Source organism: Urocampus carinirostris, chromosome 8, assembly GCF_059441175.1.
Source record: "Urocampus carinirostris isolate Australia breed hairy pipefish chromosome 8, RoL_Ucar_1.0, whole genome shotgun sequence".
Taxonomy (NCBI): domain Eukaryota; kingdom Metazoa; phylum Chordata; class Actinopteri; order Syngnathiformes; family Syngnathidae; genus Urocampus; species Urocampus carinirostris.
The window spans coordinates 5,554,893-5,567,332 of record NC_142356.1 but is presented as its reverse complement, the minus strand read 5'-3'; the positions used below and the strand labels follow the sequence as shown (position 1 = coordinate 5,567,332).

Here is a 12,440-nt window from a genome sequence, read left to right as displayed (position 1 = left end):
TTGAGTAAAACGATCAGAAAAATTATGAGCAGAATTTCTACTTTATCTGCAGTGCATTCTTAAATTGTTTCATTAAGCAAATTAAGTTAAAATATATACTGTACTACCTCTTGAGCAGATTATTAGTATATAAAAAGAGAAAAATGCATCTCCTGCCACCTACTGATATGGATGTTACAGATTCTTGACTGATCAGCAAAAATACTGAACTACGGGATACTTTCCTGCTAAGATAAGAAACAATCATTTAAGCTTAAAAAAATGAAACTGGCATTAGGAGTTATCATGTTTCCATAATTGACAGTAAACGTTTTTCATTTTTTACAAAAGTAAGAAAATATTCACTAAAATCTGCAAAGACTATCACCTTGATTTACTTATTTTTTGCCGCGCAATCTTAATCAACTTTAGACTTAACAAGTTATTAAATATACTGTACTACGTTTTCAGCAAATAATTAGTGTATAATAAGAAAATATATATTCTACCACCTACTGATAGAAGATAAAAGTATGCAAGAGTTGACAGTCTCACAAAATCACTACTCTAAAACAGGGATGGGTAGGGTTCCTTTAACTTGATTACTTCCAATGACTTTTGGATGACTCCAATACCAAATATGCTAAAAAAAGACAAAAGAAAGTAAATATGAATAAAATGACTAAACTGTGTGCAGGCTTGGGGAGTAACGGAATACATGGAACGGCAAAAATGATGTTGGCAAGCTGTTTGGATTTATTTTCATTTTGTTTCCGTCGCATTTTATGTTCGTTTTGCCGGAGATCAAAGAGATCAAAGCCAGGAGAGAAAGCTTACCACGTGTTGTGAGTCATCATTTGATTCATATTTAGTTTCTTTTGTCTTTTATGAGCATATTTGGTATTGGAGTCATCCAAAAGTCATAGAAAGTAATCCAGTTAAAGTAACACTACCCAACCTTGTTTATTCACGTAAATAATTTATTTCCCAACAAAGTTTTATTCTAACTCAGAAAAAAAGATACTGGCCCGTACGGGGATCGAACCCGCGACCTTGGCGTTATTAGCACCACGCTCTAACCAACTGAGCTAACCGGCCATGTGAGATTCGCAGAATCTTCACAATTAATACCTGTCAGACCGATCAAGACTAATAGGCCATTTAGCCGGTTTATTGAATGTAGGAAATATATATTTTTTTTCCCATTTTTGATGGCAGATTGCACATAGCAACACCAAATGATGCAACATGCAATTGTGCCGCATAGCCACTAGAGGCAATCATGCTACATTTTGAAGACTGAATCACAACTTCAAAAATGGTCATGTACTGACAAAAATCGTACAGCGTTTTATTTCTTTTAAGGTATTTTATTAAAAAAACACACCAAACATCTTTGAAGTTTATGGCTGTAGCGGTAATGGATTGCAGTTAATTACAATTATTTGTATTAAATCATAGTACAATTAATTGTAGTAAACACAATTTATAAACCGTCTTTGTTTTTTATAATATACCTTAAAAACATCTTTGAAAAGTTTACAGCTGTCGTGGTCATGGATTGCAGTTAATTACAATTAATTGTAGTTAATCATAGTAAAATGAATTGTCGTAAACAAAATTGATAAACAGTCTTAGTTTTTCATAAAATACCTTAAAAACATCTTTGAAGAATTTACGGCTGTAGTGGTCATGGATTGCAGTTAACTACAACTAATTGTAGTTAATCATAGTATAATTAATTGTAGTAAACGCAATTGATAAACCGTCTTTTTTTTGTTTTTTATAATATACCTTAAAAACATCTTTGAAAAGTTTACGGCTGTAGTGGTCATGGATTGCAGTTAATTACAATTAATTGTAGTTAATCATAGTAAAATGAATTGTCGTAAACAAAATTGATAAACAGTCTTAGTTTTTCATAAAATACCTTAAAAACATCTTTGAAGAATTTACGGCTGTAGTGGTCATGGATTGCAGTTAATTACAATTAATTGTAGTAAACACAATTGATAAACAGTCTTTGTTTTTTACAAAATACCTTAAAAACATCTTTGAAAAGTTTACGGCTGTCGTGGTCATGGATTGCAGTTAATTACAATTAATTGTAGTTAATCATAGTAAAATTAATTGTCGTAAACACAATTGATAAACAGTCTTTGTTTTTTATAAAATACCTTAAAAACATCTGAGTTAGGATACCATGAAACATTAGCCTCTGCTTATAGAAATGCTTCAAAAAGTCACGTGACTTTTAAAGCGGCGGCCATATTGGATTGCAAGGGTAAATGGAAGAATACACAATTATGAATTGTTACCAGTACTTCATAAATCTGAACGAGGGTTCGAAGATTGGATATACGGAAAAGTGGATGAAGTTAGCATGCCAAGAAACATTAGCCTCTGCTTATATAAATGCTTCAAAAAAGTCACGTGATTTATAAAGCGGCTGCCATATTGGATTACAAGGGAAAATGGAAGAATACACAATTGTGAATTGATACCAGTACCTCATAAATCTCTTCATATTATGAGTGTCTACTTATTATATTGCCTAGTGCACTGGTGACCAACGCGATGAGTAATTTACAGATGTTGACGTTTTAGGAGGATTGGTTCCTCTCTTGTTCTCTTTTCAAGTTTAAAATCCATTGATGCCTTCTCTTCATATTAGGAGTGTCTACTTTCTATATAGCTTTGTGCACTGGTGACCAACGCAATGAGTAGTTTACAGATGTATACGTTTTAGGAGGATCGGGTCCTCTCCTCTTTTTAAATTTAAAATCCATTGATGCCTTCACTTCATATAATGAGTGTCTACTTACTATATTGCCTTGTGCACTGGTGACCAACGCAATGAGTAATTTACAGATGTTGACGTTTTAGGAGGATCGATCCTCTCCTGTTCTCTTTTTCAAGTTTAAAATCCATTGATGCCTTCTCTTCATATCAGGAGTGTCTACTTTCTATATAGCTTTGTGCACTGGTGACCAACGCAATGAGTAGTTTACAGATGTATACGTTTTAGGAGGATCGGGTCCTCTCCTCTTTTTAAATTTAAAATCCATTGATGCCTTCACTTCATATAATGAGTGTCTACTTACTATATTGCCTTGTGCACTGGTGACCAACGCAATGAGTAATTTACAGATGTTGACGTTTTAGGAGGATCGATCCTCTCCTGTTCTCTTTTTCAAGTTTAAAATCCATTGATGCCTTCTCTTCATATCAGGAGTGTCTACTTTCTATATAGCTTTGTGCACTGGTGACCAACGCAATGAGTAGTTTACAGATGTAGACGTTTTAGGTGGATCGGGTCCTCTCCTGTTCTCTTGTCAAGTTTAAAATCCATTGATGCCTTCTCTTCATATTATGCGTGTCTAGTTATTATATTGCCTTGTGCACTGGTGAGCAACGCGATGAGCAATTTACAGATGTAGATGTTTTAGGAGGATCAGGTCCTCTCCTCTTCTCTTGTCAAGTTCAAAATCCATTGATGCCTTCTCTTCATATTATGTGTGTCTCCTGAACTATAAACTTATCAGCTACGTTAGCTTCGGGTAAGCCGGATCTACGAATTTTTTTTAATGCTTATTAAGCCACAAGAAAAAATTTGATGTGTTAATGATGCAGACAAGAGTGAAGCCATACAACACAGCAAATACAAATTAAAGATTTATTTTCCCCAAACATACACAAAAACGCAGTATGTTTTTATAGCCAAGTGAAGGTAGGACTACACCATTTCAGTACACATTCAGAAGTAGGAAAAATATAGCTTATGGTCCATTTGATTTGATTGAACTCGTTTATGGAGGTCATCTCCTCCTCAGACGAAACTCCACGTCGTCTTCGTCTGGAACCATGAAATGGTCCACAGAGTACCGGGCATCGTCCCCGACGTCCTGGAAGAAATACTCGTCGCTTTCGCAGCTCTTGTCTCCGTTTTTACAAGCGGCGCTTTTTGGTTGATTAGCCTCTTTGGTCTCGTGACTGTCGCTGTCCTTACTGGTTTCATTGCTTACTTTGGACTCCTGGATAACTTCGATACTCTTGGAGTCGTCATCCTCGCTGGTGTCACTGGACTCGCTGCTTTCGAGACTCTTGGAGTCGGAACTGTGACTGGACTCGTCGCTTTCGGAACTCGTGGAGTCGGTACTGTTAGCGGATTCGTTGCTTTCGAGACTGCTGGTTTCGCTGCTGGTCTGGACGGTGTCTTTATCGGCGATCGCACTTACCGGCAAAGCCTTGAGGTAGTTGGTTTGACTGATCTTGATTGTTTCAATGTCTGGGCTGATGGTTGTTTCTTCACTGGAACTCTCGTTGGACTCCTTGTTGGCAGGACTGGTGGTCTCGACGCTTTCTTCACTGCTGGTCTCGTCGCTACCCTTTGCGGTCGTATCGGGTTCTCCGGCATTGCTTCCGGTTTTGTAAAGAACCTTGTCGACCAAAGGTGCTTTGACAGTGTCATCCTTGTCTTCAGGTTGACTCAAACCACTGCTGGTGCTCTCGCTGGACTCGCTGCTCTCGCTGGACTCAGAACCGGCAGCCTGGACCGTTTCTTCACTGCTGCTGTGGATGACGTCCGTTCCCTGCAAGCTCTTGAAGTCATAGCTGACTTCGGTAACCAAGGGTGCACTTGTGGACTCTGCACTCTCGCTGCTCTCTTGACTGGAGTCGCTTGTTTCGGTGCTTTCGCTGCTGGTGCTGTTGCTAGCCGAACTGCTCTCGCTGCTCTCGCTGCTCTCGCTGCTCTCTTGACTGGAGTCGCTTGTTTCAGTGCTTTCGCTGCTGGTGCTGTTGCTCGCCGAACTGCTTTCGCTGCTCTCGCTGCTTTCACTGCTCTCGCTGCTTTCACTGCTCTCGCTGCTTTCATTGGAGTTGTTACTGGTCTGAAGGGTTTCTTCGCTGGAGCTGTCAATAGCATCGATTCCTTGTGAGCTCTTGAGGGCATAGCTGACTTCACTGAGGGTAACTGTTTCAAGACTGGGACTATTCGTGGCCTCGACGGACTCGGAGCTTTCGTCACTGACGTCCGTTTTGTCGCTTTCCTGATCAGAAGCGTCTTCGGATTCACTGCTTTCGCTGCTGATTCCGTCCTGGACCTTGACGGTCTGATCAGATTCTTCGCCCTTGCTCTGGATTTTGTAAGCGACTTGACTCACAAACAAGGTTTTGATGGCGTCGTCGGTGGGACCGTTACCGTCGCTTGCGGTGGTCTCGTTGGACTCGTCGCTGTCGCTATCAGATGCCTCGCTGATGTTACTGCTCTCTGAGCTTTCTTTTTTTGAGCTGTCGGTGCTCTGATGGTCATCCGCATCCTGGACTTTGTCGCTGGACTCATTGCTTTCACTGTTGGTGCTTTCGCTGACGTCAACCGTGTCGTCTTCCTCGCTGGTGGTGTCGCTGATGTCTACGTTGGGCTGTTCTGGCTGAGCTGCTATCTGATTGTCAAGACCTGCAGGATTTGGATCCCAACCCTGAGGAAAATAAAAAAAAAGGTCAAAATGAAGCCATTTTTAAGCATATTTAGGACATGTCCGGCTGGTATCAGAAGTCGGATTTTCGGAGCGATCGGAATAAATTGTTTATGAGCTTGGGGACAAAACGAATAACCCTGTATATACGGTGTTCCTATCACAAGGGTGTCATTACATAAATAGATTTTGTTTCGGCATTTGACGTTTGACACTGGAGGAAAGGACGATTTCAATTGTGTCGCTCACCAAATTCAACAAGTACTGTGCTCGTTTGCTCCAAAAGTGTGCTTTATTGCTGGCTCTGTTTACAAGCATAGACTTACTGTAGCATTCTCTGTACTGCACATCCCACAGTGATTTGCAGCAACAAAATATCTCATATGAGGGAAACTAGCAATCGGATTACTGGTACTCCAATGCTTATATATGCATGGGTAACGTTTGATCACATTACCCCGATTTTAGCTAACCTGCATTAGCTCCCTGTTAGCTTAAGATGTGATTTGAAGGTTTTGTTGGTAGTATACAAAATCATGCATGGACTTGCTCCCTCATATCTTTCAGATTTAATTTCCCCCTAAAGTTACAGTCTGGAGCCTTCGCTCTGAAAACGCTGGTCAACTAGTGATCCAAAGAGCCAAGAAGAGATCTGCAGGTTCGAGAGCCTACTCCATATGGGCCCCGGTGCTATGGAATGCTCTTACCCCCGAGATTCGATCTGCAACCTCAGTGGAACTGTTTAAATCTAAGCTTAAAACTCACTTCTATTCTATAGCATATGAATAACCTATATTTCATGTTGACAATATCGTGTATTATTTGCCCTCATGTAGGTTTTAGATCAGGGGATGGGGTCATAATAGTCTGTGGTTTGCAATAATCTGTAGTCTGTGCAGCCCTTTGAGACTCTTTGTGATTAAGGGCTATAGAAATAAACATGACTGGAATTAACTAAAATTTAAAATAAATTGCCCTAATTGTCATTATACAGTAGTACAAAGAGATTGGAGGGCTTTTCCTTTCAGTGTAAAGTAAGAAGGATTAAAAAGAAAAATGTGCAGGGTGACAAAAATGAACGTTGTAGATGGTGGTTCACGGATTTAGTGAAAGATAAAATTAAATGAGTAAACCAACCGCTGCAATAAAAAAACTCGCATTTGTCCTTATTTGGATGATTTTTTTATGTTTCCATGGCTTCGCACAATCAGAATAGTGTTAAATGCTTAACATCCTTTTGCGTTTCTTTAAAGTGGACTTTATCCAACAGACTTTGGGCCAGAGTTACGTTAAAACCTTGAATTGCAGATTTAAAACAACCGTAAACTTATCCACAATTTAAAACAGTGGTAGGCAATGTGGGTCCTTGAGAACTGCATTTTTCAACGCATGTAACAAAAAACAATGACCAGTTTTAGAGCAAAGAAACTCCTAAAAACACGCAGGAATGCAGCCCTCGAGGACCAGAATTCAGCACTGCTGATGCAGAGCATTCTATGAACATTTTTGCATACTTGTAAAGCCCAAAGAACCCAAAGAATATGCATGGAAGCCATGATTTGAAAACCAAATTTTATGACTGGGAGGCAAAGACACTAATTAGTAGACCAATATGCCGCCAGGGAGATTGAGTACGTACATAAAATAATATCTAGGGATGTCTGGATTTAAAGCATTCACTCAGAGCCTCTGTCAAGGAAAATATATGGATGGATGAATGTGGATGGAGATTTAACGCAAAGTTAAAGCTACTTTGATTCCTGAGTTAATGCCTTTAAAACGTCTTTAACTTGAGTTTAATATTTGGAGCTGCCTTAAATCAAACTGAGGGAGGTATTAAGCTTTCAGTCAGAGGTGAGCTTTAACTCACAGTTAAAGCTTTAAACTGAAATCCAACAGCTAACGTTTTAAAGCTCCTTCAATTTTTGAGTTAAGAATTTTTGAGTTAACTATTTTCACTTTTTAGTTAAACATTCAAAACGGAATTAACTATTGAGCTAAGGCAGTTTGAAAGCATTCAATCTGTGATAATATTTAACTCAATGTTCAAGCTTTAAACCAGATTCTGTCACGAAGTTAAAGCTTTAACATTCCTTTAATTCTTGACTCAAAACTTTAACTCCTTTAACTTTTTAGCCTAATAAAGCTACTCTAACTCTTGAGCTCAGGCAGGTTCAAAGTTTTTTGTCAAGGTTAAGCTTTCACTCATTGTTAAAGCTGTAAAACTTCTTTTAACTCTTTAGTTTAAGACTAAATGTCTCTTCAACTCGTGCTATGGCAGACAAAATGCTTTTGTTCTGAGTTACGCATGAACTCATAGTTAAGTCATAGTTAAACATTTAGCACCCCTTTATTTCTTGACTTAGAACCTTAAAAACGTATTGAAGTGATTCATTTTATATTTAAGGCTGCTTTAACTCCTGACCTCCAGTAAGTTTAAAGCTATAAGTCAGAGTTAAAGCTGTAAAATCTCTACATTTTTGAGTTAGGGATTTTAAAACTTATTTTAACTCTTTAGTTTAGGACTAAAAGTCACTTCAACTCGTGCTATGGCAGACAAAAAGCTTTTGGTCTGAGTTAAGCATTAACTCATGGTTAAATCATAGTTAAAGATTTAACACCCATTTAGTTCTTGACTTAGAACCTTAAAAACATATTGAAGTGATTAATTTTATATTTAAGGCCGCTTTAACTCTTGACCCCAAGTAGGTTTAAAGCTTTAAGTCAGAGCTAAAGCTTTAAATCTCCTTGAATCCTTAAGTTAAGACTTTTAAAACTCCTTTTAACTCTAGTTTAGGACTAAAAGTCGCTTCAACTCCTGCTATTGCACACTGAAAGCTTTGAGTCTGAGTTAAGCATTAACTCATCGTTAAATCATGGTTACAGATTTAACACCCATTTCTTTCTTGACTTAAAACCTTAAAAACTCATTTGAGTGTTCAATTTGATATTTAAGTTTAAGGTTGAGAAATCAGAGTAAATCTTCAACTCAATGTTAAGCTTAAAAGCTCCATTATTTCTAAACTAAGGCAGGTTTAAAGCTTTTTAACAAAGTGAAGCTTCAACTGATAGTTAAATCTGGAAAGTTGACTAACAGTCAGCCTTAAAGCTTCAAATTATTATTGAGTTAAAACACTTAAAACTCCTTTAACTAGTTGGTTGAAGATATAAAGGTGCTTTATTTTCTCAAGATCCGGCGGGTTTGAAGCCTTATGTCAGAGTTAAAGCTCTTTAGATTCTGGAGTTAAGACCTTTAGAATCCTTTAACTCTTTAATATTGAATGCCAATTCAACTCTTAAACAAAGACAGGTGTCAATATTGAAGTATTATGGTCTGCATTTATGTGGCGCTTTTCAAGTCAACGAAGACCTCCCAAAGCGCTTTACAATGTGCTTCACACTTTTCCCGTTTACACACTAACTAACAGATAGCAGTGTCAGCCATGCAAGGCAACTATCTGCTATCAGTTCATCAATTAAGCGCGTATGATTGAGTAAATAAAAAGCACGCTTAAGTGGAAGGCTGAGTGATTAGCTCTTACCATAACAGTTTGTCAATCTGGCTCTAAAACAGAGGAGTGCCCACACTTTTTGCCAGCTTAGGTATCATAAGAATGACTAGTAAATTAATTAAATATGCACTCGCATCTCTCTGCGTGCACATCTTGTCCAAGTGAGGCTATCATTGAAGAAGCTGTACCGAATTTGGCACTTTGTTACTCTCTGCCGCTATCTCCTGGCTTCTGTCATCATTGCAGCCTCAGTCACTTAAGTCAGAATTAAGCTTTAACCATAGTCTAAGCTAAGAGTCAGAGTCAAAATAACTAAGCTATTTTCTTATTACATTTCTTTATGAATGCATTACTCTCAGTACTTTTATGACTACATGTAGTGATTTACCGTAAATTACGGACTATAAGCTGCTACTTTTTTCCCAAACTATCAACCCTGCGGCTCATTCAGTGATGCGGCCAATTTATGTAATTTTTCTAACGGCTGCCAGCGGCGCTCGAGTACAAAAGGTGAGATTTAGACTGCAACTTCTTAGCTTGTGCACAAATTAAATTAGCGTAGACATATCCTCATCATGCAGATTGCAAAAAGAAAGGCACATGACGCAACTTTCAAGCTAAACGCAATCGAGCAGTCTGATAAAGAAGGAAACAGAGCTACCGCATGTAAACTTTACTTGGAGAGCGTGATGTTAGCGTGTTATTGAATAAGGGAGCGTGGACGACGTCTACATGACAAAGTCTCTTTCCCATATTGAAGGAAGGCGACTTTGATGACGTCAGTTATAAGAAGGAAGATGAGGACAGTTTACCGTGCTTACTACAAGTGCGGTATGTTTTTTTAACAGAGCTGTTTACTGTGTTGCGAGCGTGTTGCTCGTAGCGTTTTGCTACCCTTCACAGGCACGGTTTGGGATGGAAGTTATAATATTATTAAAGCTTTGAAAACTCTCTCGGTGTACCGTCTTTCTTTGTAAATATGTGTAACCATGTATAATATGTATTTGCAACTGTATATTTTTGTAATGTATTTATTTTAGAAACTTATTCTGATATGTTTTGTACAAGCAAATGAGAAAGAAGGGGCGGGGCAAACGCGGGCTGACGGGAAGTGGAGTAAAGGTGAGACGTGTTTGTGGACGCGGCCGACAATAGTGGATATATATTTTTCCCACCCTTACCTTTAGAAATATACACTTTTTCCTTGGATTACTTTCAACGGGCACCTGGACTCTGCAGGTATGCATTAAATCTTAAGTACCGGTATCATTTTCCGTTCGTTTTGCCGGCTGTGTATTATGGACTGTATAAGGTATGGGTTAATTTCGCGTTTTTTCAATGTGGGCGCATGCGGCTAATAAACAGGTGCGGCTTGTGTATGTACAAAATCGGTTTTCCTCCCGAAATGTGGTGGGTGCAGCTTATGATCAGGTGCGCTCTATAGTCCGGAATTTACGGTAGTTATTTACCTTTTGATAATGCTGCATGTAGTATTGATACAATTGTGGATCATAGGAACCTCCAGCCTAAGAGAAACAAAAAGAAGTGATGCTTTTTAGTACTTCCGATAGCAGGGAATCGTAAATAACTGATTACGTTACCTGCTGGTAGTACTGGTCCAGGTATTGCTGATAAGACTGCTGATCGTATGAGCTTCCAGTTTGAGACTATGGAAAAAAACAGTTTGATGATTACTAGTGCAATTGTTATATTATATATACAGTAGACCCCAGGATTAGGCGACCCCGCCTTACAATGTTTTCATTTTACAGTGTGGAAAAATAAAGTTTTTTTTTGTGAATTACCTGATGGGTTTGTGGGTCGTAGGAAACTCCAGTTTGAGACTGAAAGAAATGAAAGTGGCGAGACGTTTAATGACACTCTTTCATACCGACTTTATTGCAGACGTAATAAAACTTATGAAAAGGAAACGCTCTTACCGATTCACTTGATTCACTCGACTCAGTGGGACCGTTCAATGAAATCTGCCAGGAAAAGGAATATAGTAATATCTATGAATCATATTTATACATCGAGTAGCGACTTTGTTTTTCCTGAATAATGTACTTACGGGTTTGGCAAATACTGCCCCAATGAGGCAAACGGTAAACACGATGAACTTCATTCTGAAATTAAAGAAAAATTCACATTACTATGAGTCTCAAATATAATCACTTACAGAAAATGAAATTGAAAGGATTTTTGTTATTGTTCTTGATGCTAGCTTAAGATAAAAAAATACATGTTTTTGAGTTATTTTAAATAATTGGACTGAATCTTTGGGACTATGTCACGGTTGCCATGACGCCCAATTGACCTCGCCCGTGTGGCGCCAGCTGCGGTTCATCAACAGATTGGCTTTCCGTCAGTGCTCTCATTTTTCCTTTGTCAGTCCGTCAACGAACCTCTGCCCCGCCAGACGTAGGTTCTGACTCTGTCCTGTTTTCCGGTTGTTTTTTTCCAGTCCGGTATTGATCCCGTTTATTTTTGTCCTGTTAAATATTGGTTTCAAGTTTCGTTCCCTGCTATTTTTGTCCTGTTTATTATTTTTTTCCCAGTTTTCGTTCCCGTCTTGTTTGTCCTGTTTATTTCAATATCATGTTTCATTGTCTATCCTGTCTGTCTGTCCCATCCTGTCCGGTATCGACCCCATCTGTCCGATATCAACTCGGGCAATTGGAATCGATCTCGTCAGTCTCTGGCTTCCTGCCTTTCCACGCCAGACCGCTGTCTAACGAGCATGACTCCCCATTTCCCATAAAATAAAAGGCTTGTGTGAGAATGTCACGCGTTTGGGTCCTGATCCTGTTCTGGTCCCTGACAGGACTCCTCTCCCTGTATTATAATCATAATACTTCTAATAATACCCTAATGAAAAAATGGTGTAAATGGCAGATTGCAAATAGTTTCATGGCTTGATTTATGGATTATCTTCAATTAATTTTAAGCTAACAATGTTTTCAGGCAGAAAAAGCTGAAAAGAAAAATGTACAAGATTATTTTTTTAATTTAAATTAATTAAAAGTTTTTGTATTTTTAACTTCTTTTTTAACTGTGAAATATAAAAACTATTTTAGATGGCAGATTAAAGATACTTTTTGTTCGTTGTAGGTATTATTTTCTTCAAGGAGATGATATTAATATTAAGTTACAAGTAAATGGTTTCAGGCAAATACATGCTGAAAAACCAAAATATATATTCTGATTCTGATGCTGGTTTAAGATCAGGTAATTGTGTAATTTTGTAACTGTAATCCTGTGCAGTCCTTTGAGACATTTTTGTGATTAAGGGCTATATAAATAAATTTGACTTGACTTGACTTGGTATTTTTTATTTAAAGTTTTTGTATATCCTTAACTTGAACTGTGAAATAATAAGAATGTCACGGTTGCCATGGTGCCCCATCGGCCCCGCCCGTGTGGCGCCAGCTGCGGCTCATTGACAGATTGGCTTTCCGTCTATTTAAGCTCA

The 12,440-nt window shown here is 38.4% G+C and overlaps 1 protein-coding gene and 1 non-coding gene across 2 annotated transcripts in view; both read right to left on the bottom strand.

Annotated features, from left to right (window-relative positions):
* Positions 1 to 1,003: 1,003 nt before the first annotated feature.
* On the bottom strand, positions 1,004 to 1,077 carry trnai-aau (transfer RNA isoleucine (anticodon AAU)). The gene has a single exon. It is a non-coding gene; the product is annotated as a tRNA-Ile (tRNA).
* Positions 1,078 to 3,641: 2,564 nt separating this feature from the next.
* The window catches only part of LOC148360555 (uncharacterized), a 79,984-nt gene continuing 71,185 nt past the window's right edge, over positions 3,642 to 12,440 (bottom strand). The window contains exons 5-10 of the mRNA XM_088341414.1: positions 11,040 to 11,094; positions 10,909 to 10,953; positions 10,774 to 10,812; positions 10,570 to 10,635; positions 10,438 to 10,494; positions 3,642 to 5,459 (exon numbers count right to left, since the gene is read on the bottom strand). Coding sequence (XP_088197540.1) covers positions 3,798 to 5,459; positions 10,438 to 10,494; positions 10,570 to 10,635; positions 10,774 to 10,812; positions 10,909 to 10,953; positions 11,040 to 11,093 — 1,923 coding nt within the window. The 5' untranslated portion in view covers position 11,094 and the 3' untranslated portion in view covers positions 3,642 to 3,797. The remainder of the gene's footprint in view (positions 5,460 to 10,437; positions 10,495 to 10,569; positions 10,636 to 10,773; positions 10,813 to 10,908; positions 10,954 to 11,039; positions 11,095 to 12,440) is intronic.